The sequence below is a fragment of the Protomyctophum bolini genome, assembly GCF_963924005.1.
Source record: "Protomyctophum bolini genome assembly, chromosome: 3".
NCBI classification, from domain to species: Eukaryota; Metazoa; Chordata; class Actinopteri; order Myctophiformes; family Myctophidae; genus Protomyctophum; species Protomyctophum bolini.
The window spans coordinates 32643956-32661455 of NC_137864.1; the positions used below are offsets into that span (position 1 = coordinate 32643956).

Below are 17500 nucleotides of genomic sequence, written 5' to 3' on the forward strand. Positions count from 1 at the left end.
CTCAATTCTTGCAAAACTGCTGTAACCAAGTCCAAAAAGGCTAAACATTTTTGTTATGTATTACAAAGCTGAAAATGTAAAAACCCCTAGGCTATGGCACTGAGAAGTGTCTGCCATGGCTGGCACGAGCAAAGCTCCTTCGAGCCATTCATGTGAATGGCTATGAACCAAACAATATCACTGGAAGTGGAATTGCCAAAAAGAATAGTTCTCTCTCTCTCTCTCTGTGTGTTTTGGAGAAGAAAATGCTGTCAACAGGACGCTCAGTTTTTAAAAGTGTATAACTCAGTATTATGAGTACATGTACTCATGTGTGGCAGTGGTGTAAAGTTTACACCACTGCCATACACCAACTTCTCAGATACTTTCTTTATGGTTATGGTCCTCCTCACAGAGGGCATGGATATTTATTCATGGTCTTCAGGGGTGGAGGTGGCCCAGGGGTAGAGTGGCTGGATGGTAATCGCAAGGTTGCCAGTTCGAACCCGGACTCCCCCAGAGTTAGTGTCGAAGTGTCCTAGAGCAAGACTCAGATCCCCTAATTGCCCCTTGATGTGCCGGTTTCCGCCGCCATCGGTGTATGAATGTGTGTGTGAATGGGTGAATGTAATGCACAATCTATGTAAAGTGCCTTGGATAAAGGCGCTATATAAATGCACCATTCACCATTTACAGAGGGCTTGGATCTTTCTTTATGGTCCTCCTCACAGAGGGCTTGGATATTTTTAGAGATGACACTGCAGGCAGAAGCTGTTGGCCAGAAGACAAAGACCAAACTCCCCCCAGGCTAGTCAACAGTTGTGAGTGTTTGTATAACTAGCCAACATCTTTATCTCCCTCAGTGATGTTAGGATGGTATAAAATAAATGTAAAATAAATATATAAAAATATATATAATAAGCAACAGCTTGGGGGTGATCACAGTGAAGGGTTGATGCGAGAATGAATGCAAGTATAAAACAAAGGGCAGGAATGAATGAAATAACATTTTCACTTATTCATATTATATACTGTATGCACACACACACACACACACACACACACACACACACACACACACACACACACACACACACACACACACACACACACACACACACACACACACACACACACACACACACACACACACACACACACACACACACACACACACACACACACAATCCATGCATTGGCTGGCATGAGAAAATCTCCTTTGAGACACTGCATGGATGGCTATGAACCAAACATCATCACTGGAATTGCCAAAAATAAATTATTTTCCCACCTCCTTTGGTTAGCCAAACCCCTTCCCCTGCTTGACAGAACAGACCTCCCTGCTGTACTATACCACCTGCCCCAAAGCTGGGTCTGGGAAGTCTACGATAAGCTGCGGGAGGTCAGAACCAACAAAGCAGCAAGTCCCTGCGATAATACCACAGCGGATTCTGAGTGAATTTTCCTGTGAGCTATAGGTCTACCAAATCTTGGCACCCAGAATGAGTCTTTCCAGCAGGGTGAACTCTCCCCATAGCGGAAGGATACCGCGGTGGTGCCAATCAGGATGGAATTATGAAAATCCGGATAGATTTTTCCTGTTCACTTGACTACAGATGGACAAACAGATAAATGAGGTAGTAAGAAAGAGCTTCTTCAAGCTTAGGAGGCTATCTAAGGTCAAGTCTTGTCTATCCCGCCCTGTGTTTGAAACTGTAATTCATGCTTTCATGACATCCCTCCTTGACTACTGTAATGCCCTGTATATTGGAGTAAACCAGGTTTCCATCTCTCGATTACAGCTAGTCCAGAACGCAGCTGCTAGGTTACTTACAGGCACACGTAAGCGAGACCACATCAGCCCTGTACTAGCCTCCCTCCACTGGCTTCCTGTGCGATACAGGATTGACTTCAAAGTATTGCTCTTTGTCTTTAAGTGTCTAAATGGTTTGGCACCCATTTATTTATCTGAACTGCTGAAACCCTATGCTCCGACACGGACGCTCAGGTCCTCTGTCCAGCTTCTCCTGGTGGTGCCTAAAACCAGGCTGAAGCTCAGAGGTTACCAAGCTTTTGCAGTGGCTGAGCTGCCTCTGCACACAAGACAAGCCCCCACCCTCCAGGTGTTTAAGTCACGCCTCAAGACTTACCATTATTCCTTGGCTTTTCCAAGCACAGTATGAGATGTTTCAATGTTTAATGTGACACTGTGCATGTTGTTTGTGGTTGTTTTGTGGGTTTTCAATGAAGTTGTGTTTTTTAATGTTTTACTGTAAAGCACTTTGGTACAACGTTGTTGTTTTAAAATGTGCTATATAAATAAAGATGGTATGGTATGGTATACAGAGATGTAACAACCTAAAACATGAACCTTGGTTGAAAAAAACTAAAGTTGTCCTCTGAGTAAAAACCTTTTATTCAAAAGTATTGACACAAATATACTTCAAGTAAAATTACTAAAAAATGATAAATAAAATTGTTAAAGCTACAAACCTGTTGCTCTATGATTGTAGTTCAGCTTTTTTCGCATATAGCCCACTGTACAAAATAGGTCTTAATTTGTCAATGTATTGTAACAATAACCCATATCTACAACTTGTAACCACAGCTGTCAACTGTTAATAATAGTATATAAAGAATACAGGTACTCGAGTAAAGTAAAGGATCTCAAAATGGTTCTAAAGTACAGAACCTTGAGTACTTTCCTCCTCTGCCGCTACCAAGATGCAGTAGCACTATGACAGGAAGTGACAGGAGGGTGTTCCTCAAGGGACCCTGCTTGGCCTGCTTATTTTCCTAAGCCGCCATTGACAGTGCTGCTAGAGATGTTGACAAGAGGTGCAAACGTGTCACTGACCATCTGAATTTGGAGGACATAACAAGGAAGGCAGATGAGGAATCAAAACAATCTCTTAAATCCCATCGGCGCGAAGTGGATCAATATAACAGATCCCTGATCATTTCCTGCACCCTCCCCCCTGTCAACAACTGCGACTCGAGCGAAAATGGATTCATGCACTGCTGGCTGCTTTTTTTTAAATACATTTATAGTACTCTATGTATACAATGTCTTAAAATTAGGAGTTGTTTGAGTGTTCTTGTACACTTTAGTAGGCCGGTCGGGTCGGGAGGCGATATCCTAAAAAACAGGGTTGTATTATAATCGGGGACTATAAACTATTTGACATTAAATGTTCTTTTTCCACAAATGAGTCTTGAAAAATGGGGGTCGTCTTATAATCAGTGTTGTCTTATATTGGGCACAATATGGTATTTATACATGCAGCCATGTATAGAAACAGCACAGTCACCTTGCAGTGGTCGGCAGTAAAGTGACATTTCTAAAGTGCAGTATAATACAGGGGAAAAAAGAAAAAGGTCAGAACTGGGGTTACAAACTGTAAAGGGAATATCACTTATATGATATTCTGTAAATCTCAGTGTTTGTATCACTTGTGTGGAGTTCAGAGGTCTTATGGCCTGTGGACTCTGTAGAGAGACAATCACGGCCGTGGACCATAGCACAAACAGCAGCAGCTCCTCCGCTTGTCTCGGCTCTGATCTGATCCTCTCAACAAGTCATCTGTGAACGGGTCTTATCGTGTAGGCAAAGGATTGTGTTTGACCTCTCTGGCGTTTAGACAACTCATCATAGTTTTACAAATAAAATAAATGTTAACCTCACCAGCAAACAGCAGCAGAACAATATGGCTGTGGTTGGTCTATGTGTTGCTTTTTTATATCCATAACTAAAAGTCTACCAAGACATTTTGACAACATGAACAGTTTTCATTCTACCTAATGAGTTTGACTTTTGCTACTTTAAGTGTATTTTGATGCTCTTTGACTCGAGTAAGCTCTTGCATGAAGGACATTTACTTGTAACAGAGTATTTCTGAATTGTGGTATTGGCTAAGTAAAAAATGTGAGTACTTCTTCCACCACTACAAAGATGTGGACTTGCAGGAAGTGGCTTAATGGTAATACGGTAGAAGCGACTATCTTCAAGCACTGAAGTGCGGTTTGAAATGCATGCAGTGTGAAAGGATGGTTAGTCTGTGGTTCCACAGGAAAGACATGCTGTGACACATGACAAGATGGATTATGGAGCGACATTACAGGCAGGCCAGCTGAAAAATTAGGATGACAAAACCGCCCACACACACACACACACACACACACACACACACACACACACACGCACGCACGCACACGCAAGCAGGCGGGCAGGGAGGCATGCACGTATGCTTATGAACACACTCACACTTACGCACGCACGCAAACATACACACTACAGACTACACACTGCACACCATGGCCTGAGCCAAACCAAGAATTAAGCAGGCTGATTGGTGAGTGACAAGTGAAATTGAATTTTGCACTCTGGGAAAAGCTCAAAGGACTTGGAAGAGAGCCACGCACGTGCATGCAGACACACACACACACACCGTGAACAATTGCTGAAACGTGCACTTTCACACAAACACTGCCACACACAGCCACGGACATGCACGTATGCACGCATACACACACATGCACACAAACAATTGGATTCTCCAACAAAGTCCCTCCTCAGTGTTGTGCCAAGGCGGCTTTTTCCTCATAAAGTGTGGATGTGCTTTTCAGGAGGCAGCGTCATAAACAAACACAAAGCTTCTAAAAGCCTCCATTATTAAACGGCTTATCCGTGAGTTGACTGACAACATAAACAATGAGCAGAACAAAGTCAGCGGTGCGTGTGTGCGTGCGTGCAATGTGCATGCATTGCTAACTCCAGTCACCAGCACGATACCTTGAATTTGAGTGAGTCGATGATAAAAGTCTCATAATTATTCTATATCACTGCCCCAAACTGGGATAAAGTTACCCTATTGTATGCTGGAAGGAAGTGCGTGTCTTCTATAATAATGCTACAATAACTTGTGTTTTCCTTTTGAATCGTATGCTCTCTCCTTCAACATTTCTGATCTTGTGCTTAGTACAATCCAGCTTTCTCAGCTCTGCCTTGTCGTCAAGCTCTGCAGTTTTATTTGATAACATAGCCGATTCTAAATCATAAATATAGGGATCTTCATCTGACATTTATTTTTAAATTCGCAATAGGCTTTTCAACATGAGACATTTTCCTTTAGGATTTTCTGTAGTCTAATAACTAAGAGACCACAGGTGACACCACAGGTGTCTCGCCTACACTGCTTGCAACGTGTTTTGAACTGCTGTGATGCACAGAAGTCTAAAGCGTGTGTGTGTGTGTGTGTGTGTGTGTGTGTGTGTGTGTGTGTGTGTGTGTGTGTGTGCGTGCGTGTGTGTGTGTGTGTGCGCGTGCGTTAGGGCTGTCAGTTCACCTCTATAATCCAATTCGAATTTCATTGCTTCATTATTTGTAATTTTCGAATATATTCGAATATATACATTGTTTATTTTAGCTCATATTTAGCCTATAATAATACACAGATTGACGATGCACGTTCTGTCCACTAGAGGGGCCCCCCTTCCAAACGACAAAGCAGTACTTTCACCCCATGTAATAATGGTTTTCGGCACAAAATAGCGTTTAAACTGTTGTTTTATTGAGCACAGTGCACTCAGCACGGTAAGATTGTTGTCTGTCTATAGTGCAAATGCATTTTACAGTGAACGTTGTATACTTCTGATACAGTATAGTCTGAGTAGTGAGTAGGCTAGTCAGGAATCATGAACAGGACATTTTCTTTTTTCTTTTTAAACAGAATGCTGTCACGATGAACAGGCCATATAGCAATGAAGATATATAGAGAAGCCTATATTTTGCGCTAAAGTAATTGTTGAATAACACATAAATGTAGGTTTTAAGGCTAGAATGGCATTGTAGTGGACTATAGTGAGAGGCGAGATTGTCTTTCCTTCATTGCGGGACTGCAGGACTAGTCTGGAGATAGTTAGTCGTGGATGATCAGCTTCAGACAGTCAGTGTTTTGGTTCGTACCTGGAGTTTTGCATTATCTCCGCTGTGCACAGCAGCACAGGGGAACTGTCTTTAATATATCCATGGTCGTTTTCAGTTGCTTTCCATGTGCAGGCTACCATGTGTTTGTTTTGGTAATAGCCTACTGCAGGCGCAGCCATGCTGATTCACGTAATCGCGTAGGACAAAATGAAACCAGCCGGACCAACGTTAATGGTTTAATGCACGTAGGACCCGCATTTTCAAACTGTCCACAATTTGCGACAGACTCGACGGTACTAATAAAACATGCGAGTGATTCTTCTTAGTTGCAGCGCGCTGACGGCGCTGTGCGACTGTGCGTGTGTGCATGCGTGCAGAGGAGGGAGGAGGTGACGAGGCGCGCGTGTGTGCGTGCGTGCAGATGGGAGATTTCACAGCGGTAGATTCGTTACTCAATCCATTTAGTGAGCGGATAAAATAACATAAAACAAAATAAAAATATTAAATAGAATTAATAAATGATAAAAGCTCCATTCGAATGGCAATTTTAGCTTTCGAATATATATATTTTTTTTAATATTCGAATTTCTTTCATATTATGAAATTCGTTCTGACAGCCCTGGTGTGCGTGCCTGCGGCAGTATGCCGTCCTCTGCCTACAATACGGCATACTGCACTTTGACCACACAGAAGAGGACTATACTTGAAATATTGATGGCCGATTCTGGTTTTGGTCCGGGGACCACCAGTCAGTCCAAATGGATCCTTAGTGGGTCTGAAATTCTGAGAGTGTACGAATGGAACCAAACAGGCAATGTACTGGCCCGGAATTAGTGTGAATTCATCCATTTGTAACAAATAGAATGTACAAATGGAACCAAACAAACCCTTAAGGATATGATTCTATATTTGCACTCAGCAACTAATATCATGCGCGACACGTCCAGGTCTGCTCTCATCTCTGTGCTGATCAAAGCCGTGGTCTGCAGACATCTCTGCAAGCCACCCACGCACGCTTAGACAAATCCTCCTGAGAACCCGCATATATATAGAACAAGAACAATCCTTGAGGTTCTCTCTCTCTCTCTCTCTCTCTCTCTCGGAGCCTCTCTTTACTCGCTCTTGTCTGGCCCATTCTCTGTGTGTGTGTGTGTGTGTGTGTGTGTGTGTGTGTGTGTGTGTGTGTGTGTGTGTCCTTTGATCTCTCAGGATCTGTGGAAGATAAGCAGAGCTAAGCCTGTCCCCTCTCCAGAATATCAAACAGCCCTGAGTATCTTGACTTACAGTATAGGGAGAAGAAAGCTACGAATATCAGAAGAATCGGACATTGAAAATCTTGTATTTCCAACTCAAACCAGCAAGGGGACATCTTGAGGGGATCTGTTCAAAGGCTACAACCACTCTGTCATTGCTTGAGTACCATTAACTGGTGCTCTTATCGGATGTTCTTTCTTTATTTTGTCTTTGCTTTGTACTGTATGTATCCATTCAAAAGACACTCGGTGGCTACTATTTGTAAACCTTCACCTGTTCAGTAGTGTTGTTTTCGTTAACAAAATGATTTGTTTAATGCCACTATTTTCAGGACGAAGACATGACGTTGACGAGACTAAAACTATCAAGTATAGAAATTACAAAAATGTGACAAACTAATAAGCATTTTGTCCAAAAGACTAAGACTAAATCTAAAATGTGTGTGACAGTTTATAAATCAATTTGGTGTATGTTTGCTTGTTTGGTGTGTAACTTGTCGGTTATTGCTGCTACTGTGTCTAAGGAAGGGACTGAATTTCCCTGCACGAAGCAAAGTCTGAACTAATCCTGTTATTTTCTGAGTCTCTTATAAGTCTTATAAGTTTAGCTGCTGCTGTAAATTTGATTGATCAAAAACTAATTATGATCAAGAAAACACAAGCAACTAAAACTAAAACATGAGAACAAATAGTGTAGTAGGTGTGGAGACTTGAGACATGGACTCTCACAGCACTGTGTCTACACAAGATTGGTCTGAATGGCACTAGGTGTCACATGGGTGGACCACACATCACAAAACGTGGATATTGGCAGTGACCAACCACGGGTCACAGACAAGGTCAGAGAGAGAAGGATGAGGCTGGCTCGGCACTGCGTCAGGCAGCGGGAACTGGTGTCAGCAAGCAAACTGACACTGTGAGAGCCAACCCAGGGCACAGCCAGGAGGGGAAAGAGGTGCACCACCTACGACCTACGTAGACACACTGCAGTGAGACAGCAGAGCTAACAACACTGCAGAGCTCACGACTCTGATGCTAGACAGGAGATGCTCTGATGAAGGCTCATAGCCAAAACTTGTAAGCATTTGTTTATTGGCGTGTGCCAATACAGTGAGTAATTTGTCCTTCATTTATTAGAAATTTTGGATGTGCTACCTCTTTTTTTCAATTCCTACTTTTGGTATATTGGATGTTGGGTCTAGCACTCCATTGAGATACCCATTGCTGACGCACAACCTCGTTTTCTTAGCTAGACAGGAGGTGAGGAGGGCAGCGACTCAGGAGTCCCTCGCTGGCATCGATCGAGGCAGAAGTATTAGTACAGGCACACGCGCAGGTCCCTTACCGGGGTGAAGTTCATGACCTTGAGGATCCAGATGGTCAGGGCCAGGTTGACGATCATGGTGACGAGCAGCAGCAGGATGAAGAAGTAGAGGCATCTCTTCCTCCAGCCGTAGATGCCCACGCCCACGGCGGGGTAAGCCTGGGCGCCGCCGCACACCGACGGCGCCCGCTGGTGCAGCGGGTTGGGCTGGGCCGCCAGGATGTACTGCTCCTGGGTCATCTGGACGAGAGAGAGAGAGAGAGATTACAACAGTGTTTCCCCAACTAAAGCCATTTTTGGGACACGCCACCATTTGCATGGGTCATGATGAGTAACTACCTCAGATGTTCACAATTCCTAGCTTTAGAAAATGTGAATGCACTTTCAAGGAATTGTGAAAATAGCCTAACTACAAGCTTGCGTATGACCGTATGTGTCACATTGCAACGTTGTAATAATGAATAATTAGTTAGTTAGTTAGTCATGGACAATGCTCTCAATAACATACAACAAAAAAATAATAATCTAATTAAATTAGACTTGTATACTTCACAGGAGAATGTGGAGACGAAACACCGGTACAATTGCTGGTTGTACAGTATACTTCCTGAGAGTTTGAAGCAGAATGCATAATTTAGCAAACCATGTGTTGTGGTTTTTAACATGGTGTTTCGTTTTGGTTTCTCCAGATTTCAGAGATTCAGGCCCGGCCTAAAAACAAACAACGGTAGCCTAAGCCTACTATGAACACATTTCACACTAAATTAAGTTCCTCGCTCTGTGCATTGTGATTACATATCTTGAATTCTGTTTGTCTTCATGCATTTGTACTCTTGCCAGAATGATGCCCCAGGCTGTAACTGTACGGCAGCATACAAGACCGTATGCCATTGTAAAATACATCTTGACAGCGTTGTGTTTTGTCCTCCCTGTGGGGTTAGATTTGGGCTATAAAGGAATGCCAGCCATGCTTTGATATTATGTCACACATATTCATGTCTAACAAGTCAAACTACAAGAGAAGGAAAAGAAGGGGGAGAGGAGTTCACAATGTAGATTTGTAACAAGAGAGGGGGGGGGGGGAGAGAGAGATAGAGAGCCTCTATGTTTAGTTATGATCCATATCTAACAACCCTCTCTCACACACACATACACCTTGTGCCTTATGTCCTGGTCCATATTTATACCAATGGTCAATTCAAGGGGCTTTATTGACATGGCATGGGACGATATGTCACAATTATTGTGGCCCAAAGAAATGTGATTTAACAAAATTATTGCGATGATCAAATACTGTATGCTTAAAATTCTGAAAATGCCATTTCGTCAATGACTTGCACCGCAGGATCCATATTAAAATAATCCAAAGAAGAAAATATATAGGGGGTGGCTTAGGCTTTATACCTACATGAGAAAACATATGTTTACATTGCCAAAGCAAATGTAGAACAAAACATCAATTGTCACCCAGTCTACATAAACACTGTACCTGTGTATGTTATGATCACTGTACAGCAACTATAATGAAGCACTTCTAAAGAGCTGATGTGAGATCCTTTATACACTGACCTCGCCTCAAGTTGCTTGCTGTTCATTCCTTTAGCTATGAATCAATAACACATGTTCTCTGTAGCCGTGTAGGGCCTTGGAATATGATCTTGTAATAGAATATTTAGAATGCCAATCGAATCAAAAGCAATGCTGTTCAATAGTGTTAAATTCACAGCAGGCAGTCTTGTAAGTAACAAAGCTTCTGTTGCTGTCATTAGGATCAATAACTGTTCCAAGGTCTATTTCCACTACAATATTCTCTTTCTTGCTGGTTCAGCAATATCATGGATATTGAATATATTGTGTAATATGCCAGTCTGAGGAAGAGCATTGTGCTCTAAACATCAGTCACCTTATTGTGCAATAAAGGCATCTATTACAGCATCGGAGCACTCAGTGTGCGAGCGTATATATTTTTTGTATACTGCTCACCGCTCAGCTCCTGCCCAAGTTTTTATTTTCTGTTCTTTTTTTCCATGTACTGTAGGCTAATATGCCTGTATGTGTAACAGGTATCAGGATTCTGACACCAATAAAATTGACATATGTTTCCTGTAAAACAGGGTAAAGAATAAGATGTATAAGAATGGAGAGAGTGAAACTAAACAATACATTCCCTGACTACTGCTGCACTGTCCATTTTGTTCTTATTTACCCAGCAATACAACACTGTACAGTATATAGTAGGCTACTCAGCATTTAATACTGTTCATTTTCTTACTGTCTGTCTAGACATATTTTACTGTAAACACATTCACATTTTCTGTTGTTCACAGAACATTCCAAATTACATTCAGAATTCCAAAAGAATCCAAAAAACTCTTTTGTCATTCTGTTCCAAAATACATCCAAATAAACACAATTTCACATTATGTGTCATTCTTTCTGCATTACCACTTTAAATCCGTTTTTGGACTAATACTGTAAACCTTTTTTATATAAAAAGGTGCCAATAGCGTCATTTCAGGACTCATACAGACAGTAGTATCCCTATTTCACCTATTTACATTTGTATAGTGCAAAACCATTTCCCCAAAAGCCTTTCAACTCGGTTTAGAATGTACAGTGTACACAAAATAATACATGGAGCCCAGGAGCCACCCATTCTATAAATAAAAACAAAACCTAAAACTGTAGCGTAGCGGTGATATTCATACACTTAATTATTGTAACACATGACGGAACATTCCCATTTCCCAACGTGGCCGACGCTATCTTGACACGTTGTGTGGACCACATTACAAACACTGAGAAACTTCCTCGTTTTACACTTAAATGACAACACACAACGTCCAGAGTAATCTCAAAATGTGCATAAACAAACGGTAATCATTTCTGTGGTTTATGAAGTATTACCCACCTGTAAAACAGGGTAAAGATGTTAGATGTATAAGAATGGAGACAGTGAAACTTGTGTACCGTTCGTTCACCATTTCCTCTGATTTATGGAGGGAGACGGTGGCGCATGCGCTGAAGACACTACGGTCTGGAAAGAGTTTATACCTGTGGTCCTACACTGCCACCTATTGACCAGGTTATTTGTGGTTTTGTTGGAGAATGACATGAAAACACAAACTGAGTTTAAAAGAAAGACACTGGTTACGTTACAAATAATACAATCACTTTAGTGAGCATCACGACCATTCAAGAACAGCATCTGTTAAAGCACAAACCACACCAATGCACTCTACTCTCTTTAGGTCGTCCTCAGACGAGCCCTCCATCGTTGCTTCCAGTCTTCTCGGTGCTCCATACATCTGGCCAGCTCGTTGGTGCTTTGCACTCCTGCATCTTTCTTGAGTACATCCACGTACAGTATGTTAATGTGGGACTTGGCCTGGCTCACTTCACCCATTTTCAACTTATCTTCATATAATTGGTCCTCAGTAATGCTCATTATAAGATGCTGGCACATATTCTGTCTACTCACTCTTTGTCTCAGAGGAGGGCTGTGGACAGCAGTGTCATCATCATCATCCAATTAATGCAAGGCCAATGTCTTCTATTGTAGCATTATAGCATATACTTTCCAGGATGATAATTCAGGTATATTTTATAGCTTGACATCTCCATTGATAGGTTCATTTGGTAGGCAGGATTCTGAACTCTACACAGTCATTAAACACAGAGTGAGTAGATGGACATTCTTTTTTTAATGAGCATGAGTGTGGATCACTATTCTATGAAGATAAGGTTGAAAATGGGTGACGCGCTCATTTAAGCAGTGGAACACCTGCAAATATCTGTACAATATATAGATGTCTCATAGTACATGTCGTCGCTCTCGGGCAGATTCCTTGTATCTCCATAATTCAGCTTTTTTTTGTTAATTCATTTCCTATTTCATCATACTGCAGTGGCACACAAAAGTAGTGAGAATAGACGCGTTGTGATCCACTATGTCACAAATATCAAAAGTGAAAGTGGGCTGCAATGACAATTATTAACACTTATTATTAAAAAACAAATGTGATAAAAAATGATCACAGGCAGATCCGAGACACATAAAGTTATATCATAGACATTTGATAGATCTATCATAATACTGTACAAAAGTAATAACAGAAATATCATGGATAACAGTTATACTGTAGATTTATCACATACTGTACAGTGTGTTGTGATAATTGAATCCACTGCTCCACTCTCATGTGCCCTTCCATTTATCCACACATCAGGCATCAATTCCCTCCCTCTCTCTCTCTCTCTCTCTCTCTCTCTCTCTCTCTCTCTCTCTCTCTCTCTCTCTCTCTCTCATTATTCTTATCTATCTCTATCTCTAGTCTCTTTTTCCTTAATAATGCTCAGAGAACATTTCTTAGAATTTCAGAGGGATTCTCGGTTTGTTAACAATTAATGAACATTCAGAACACACATCTGGGAATGGCGGTGCACATGGACCAGACCTATTGAATGGTGGTGCACATGGACCAGACCTATTGAATGGTGGTGCACATGGACCAGACCTATTGAATGGTGGTGCACATGGACCAGACCTATTGAATGGTGGTGCACATGGACCAGACCTATTGAATGGTGGTGCACATGGACCAGACCTATTGAATGGTGGTGCACATGAACCAGACCTATTGAATGGTGGTGCACATGAACCAGACCTATTGAATGGTGGTGCACATGGACCAGACCTATTGAATGGTGGTGCACATGGACCAGACCTATTGAATGGTGGTGCACATGGACCAGACCTATTGAATGGTGGTGCACATGGACCAGACCTATTGAATGGTGGTGCACATGGACCAGACCTATTGAATGGTGGTGCACATGGACCAGACCTATTGAATGGTGGTGCACATGGACCAGACCTATTGAATGGTGGTGCACATGAACCAGACCTATTGAATGGTGGTGCACATGAACCAGACCTATTGAATGGTGGTGCACATGGACCAGACCTATTGAATGGTGGTGCACATGGACCAGACCTATTGAATGGAGGTGCACATGGACCAGACCTATTGAATGGTGGTGCACATGGACCAGACCTATTGAATGGTGGTGCACATGGACCAGACCTATTGAATGGTGGTGCACATGAACCAGACCTATTGAATGGTGGTGCACATGGACCAGACCTATTGAATGGTGGTGCACATGAACCAGACCTATTGAATGGTGGTGCACATGAACCAGACCTATTGAATGGTGGTGCACATGGACCAGACCTATTGAATGGTGGTGCACATGGACCAGACCTATTGCGTCCCAGGCAGGACCATTATGGACATTATTTTCCTCATGGCCATGGTTTTTTCTGTTCTCAAGAGTTTTGGTTTTGGGGAAGGATTCAGGTCATGGTTAGGTCTGTTATACAGTGGGGCAACTTGCATGGTCAAGGTGGGAGGGGGGCTTAAAGGGTAAGACCACTTTTTTGTTGAGGTTTTCTTACCTTATTATGGGCAAACTATTACATTCCATGAGTTATTTTGCTCCGTTGTGTTGTTTATTAGCAATTTAAGAAATAAAAAATAGGGTCCATTGACTTCCATTGTAGCGGGGAAACAGCTCTCAAAGTCACTCTTTTAGCACATAAACGAACGCAACAAAAGCTGATTCTGACAGTTTATAACATCAGGAAAACTCATACGGCTGGGGTCTGTAGATCCTTGTAATATTTAATATTTATTTTAATGAAGCATGTGTAATGATGTGATCTGGTGCTGAGTTGTGGTAGTATTTAATAAAGGTACTTTTAAAATCAAAAGATCTCTCTCTCTCTCTCTCTCTCTCCCCCCTCATTCTGCCTCTCTCCACAACCCCCCCTCTCTCCATCTCACCCATTCATCCCCTCCTCCTTCTCCTCTCTCAATCCATTTCTGAGATTGAACTGACAACAGAGCCATCCATCAATCCCTATACTCCCCCCACCCAGCCCTGCGGTACAACCTAACTTTATTAACATCATAACGCTCCACATCCATAAAGAAGCCCCCCTGCCCCCCCCGCCGTCATAGGGCCGCCGCGGCCCTCATCGTCATGGTTACCACCGTGCCACTAGTGCTGCCGCAGTGACCCCGTAAAAAAAATATGGTTGTCACCCACACTGCATGGAGGAAGGAACCATTTTTCCTTTTTTCCATAATACAGTACAAAATACAAATGTGATGTGAGGTATAAGAATGTACCGGTGCAGTGTGTGTGTGTGTGTGTGTGTGTGTGTGTGCGCGCACGCGTGCATGTGTGCGTGCATGTGTGCATGCGAGTGTGCAAATTATCTTAATGACATTAATTTTGTCAGCTCAAAAATCTATTTTGAATTGTTAAATTCATGACATAATATTGCAAGTGGAGGACAAAGAGTGTTGTATTAATGCCCGTCGGTGTCAGAGTGCGTCAGTCATACACTGTGAGGCAAGACAAGAATTCAGACTTCAGTATGAGCAATTTTACTCGAGTAAGGAGCCATCATCCAAATGGAACATCCACCTCTCAAAACAACAGGAGGCACAGCTGCTCTGAAGGAAGTCAAGGACTTCAAGTACCTGGGCTCATGGGTCAACTCAACAGAGCAAGATCTAAAAGTGAGGAAGGTATTCCATGAAGGGCCCTGAATGGCATGGCCAGTATATGGAACTCCAACCTCCCCCGACAAATCAACCTCTGCTTCTTCTACGTGACGGTAGAATCTGTTCTGGCAGTGAATGCTGGACCCTGAAGCCAACTCTGCAAAAGGCTCTAGACGGGTGCTACACCAGAATGTTACGTGTAGTGCTCAACATCAGCAAGAGTACATATGTTACCAACAATAATCTGTATGCTGGAATATTCAGGGTGAGTGACAAAATACCAGCCAGGAGAATGAGACTTGCAGGACACTGCCAAAGACACCAAGAGCTGCCAGCCAGCAAACTGGTGCTGTGGGAACCAACACATGGGCACCGGTCACGAGGACGTCCCACACTAACATATGTGGATGTACTCAAGAAAGATACAGGAGCGCAAAACACCAACGAGCTGGCCGGATGTATGGAGAAGCAACGATGGAAGGCTCGTCTGAGGACGACCTAGAGAAGAAGCCAAAACTTACATGACCTGCCAATGCAATGGAAACCCAGTCTGGCTCATTGAACAACAGGTATTCACAGTTTGTATGCCCACAGTTACAGCCAGGAAACACATACAGTATGTTGCACACCAACCAGTGGAGGCACCCACTCGTCCTGTTACCAGTGTTGATTTTGTCGATTAATTCTATGACGAAAAATTCCGTCGACTACCTTTTTTCACTGACGAAAACTATAAATGAAAACTAAGCTATGACGACTTAAACCAAGACTAAAAATACCGATACTAGAGGTTAGGAAGGGACTAGTGGACAAGAGATCCAGTATAAGCAAAAGACACAAGTCATTTTACACTTGGTTGCATGCTGAAAATAGCAGATCTACAAGCTTCAGTAAGTGTAAAATGAGTCAGACATTTTAGTCGACTGAATCAACTGTAGATTTAGTCGACTAAAATATTATGATATTTAGTCGACTAAAACTAGGCTAACACTAAGGGCGCTTTCACACCGGACATGTTTGGTTCGTTTAAAACGAACCATGGTCCGCTTACCCCTTTGGTTCGGTTGGTGTGAACATGCATCCGAACTCTGGTGCGGATCAAAGAAACGAACCATGGTCCGCTAAAAAAGGCCGGACTCGGTTCGCTTCCAAACGAACCACGGTGCGGTTCGTTACTGGTGTGAATGCATTCGGACTTTATAGAGGACCAAATACAGTACGATAGCCAAAATAGCTGTCGGGCTTCGGCAGTTGTGAGGCTGCATTAATAATTAGTTATAAAAGCATGTATTTTTTACGGGGATCACTATTGATATGACAGCTGACAGTCTGATTTTATTTTAATAGTAGACGCATGTCGAGGCGCAGCGCAAATGTAATGGCAGCGTACGAGGTTCACATGCGCAAAAATAACAGATGTATAATTATCGACACGGAATGGTGTACGGTATATGGTACACGTGGATGTAAGCTTGTAGATCTGTTTATTTTAAGCATGCGCAGCCGTCACGCAAAGTTATGACAAAGCATGCGATGCATGAGTCTTCATCTTCATGCGAGAGTTTCTCATTTCAACTCGTGTCCCCTACTTTTTTCTGTCTGTCTGTCTGTGTTTGTGTGTGTGTGTGTGTGTGTGTGTGTGTGTGTGTGTGGGGGGGGGCGCACATGAGGGGGAGAGAACCATATATTTATATGGGAGAGACGCAGAGACAGAGAATTTGAAATATTTAAAATCATCCATGTCGCGCACGGCCGCACGTATAGAGAAAAAGCCAATGTTAAATAAGCTATACACAGGTGGTCCCAAATGATTAATTGATTACATCACTATAGCAAAAGACGTAAAACTAGGTCAACTCAATTAGCTGCAGCGGAGCTTTTCTGACTTGAAGCTCAATAACCTACTAACTGACCACCTTCAAGTTTAAACCATAAGATGACATGGAAATGCCTGCCGATTTGATGCGCAGAAATAACATATCTAATCAGGTCAAGGTGCACACATGGAAGAAAAGTCATTTTTATCGGGGATACCTTGTTGTTGTAGGCTATAGCCTACGTCTCCGTGAATTGTATGCATCAGCAGCAAGCACATTATTGTTCAAACACCTGCTCCTCTGTTCACCTGTTGCTCTTATTTGGCTAATAAAATAATTAAGAATGAATGCAATAGCAAGTTGTTGCTGTCATGTTGCTGTTCTCCTCTCTCTCTGTGTGACTGAAGGTTGCCCCAAAATTTGTAGACAGTGATTTCCCCTCATGTTCTTTTTCCCTCACTATTTGGTTCGCTTAACATGTCCACGTGTCATTTGTTTACATATTTGGTACGCTTTACAAAGTCCAGTGTGAACACCAAACGGACCAAAATCAAAATGCTAATATTTGGTCCTTGGTCCTTGATCCGGACCTTCTAAGCGAACTTTGGGTGTGAAAGCGCCCT

The 17500-nt window shown here is 42.5% G+C and overlaps 1 protein-coding gene across 1 annotated transcript in view; it reads right to left on the bottom strand.

Moving 5' to 3' along the window:
• Positions 1 to 11469, bottom strand: part of LOC308312524 (zeta-sarcoglycan-like) — a 205291-nt gene extending 193822 nt beyond the window's left edge. Inside the window, exons 1-2 of the mRNA XM_080759133.1 lie at positions 11394 to 11469; positions 8504 to 8722 (exon numbers count right to left, since the gene is read on the bottom strand). Of these exons, the coding sequence (XP_080615259.1) occupies positions 8504 to 8722 (219 nt within the window). The 5' untranslated portion in view covers positions 11394 to 11469. The remainder of the gene's footprint in view (positions 1 to 8503; positions 8723 to 11393) is intronic.
• Positions 11470 to 17500: the final 6031 nt, after the last annotated feature.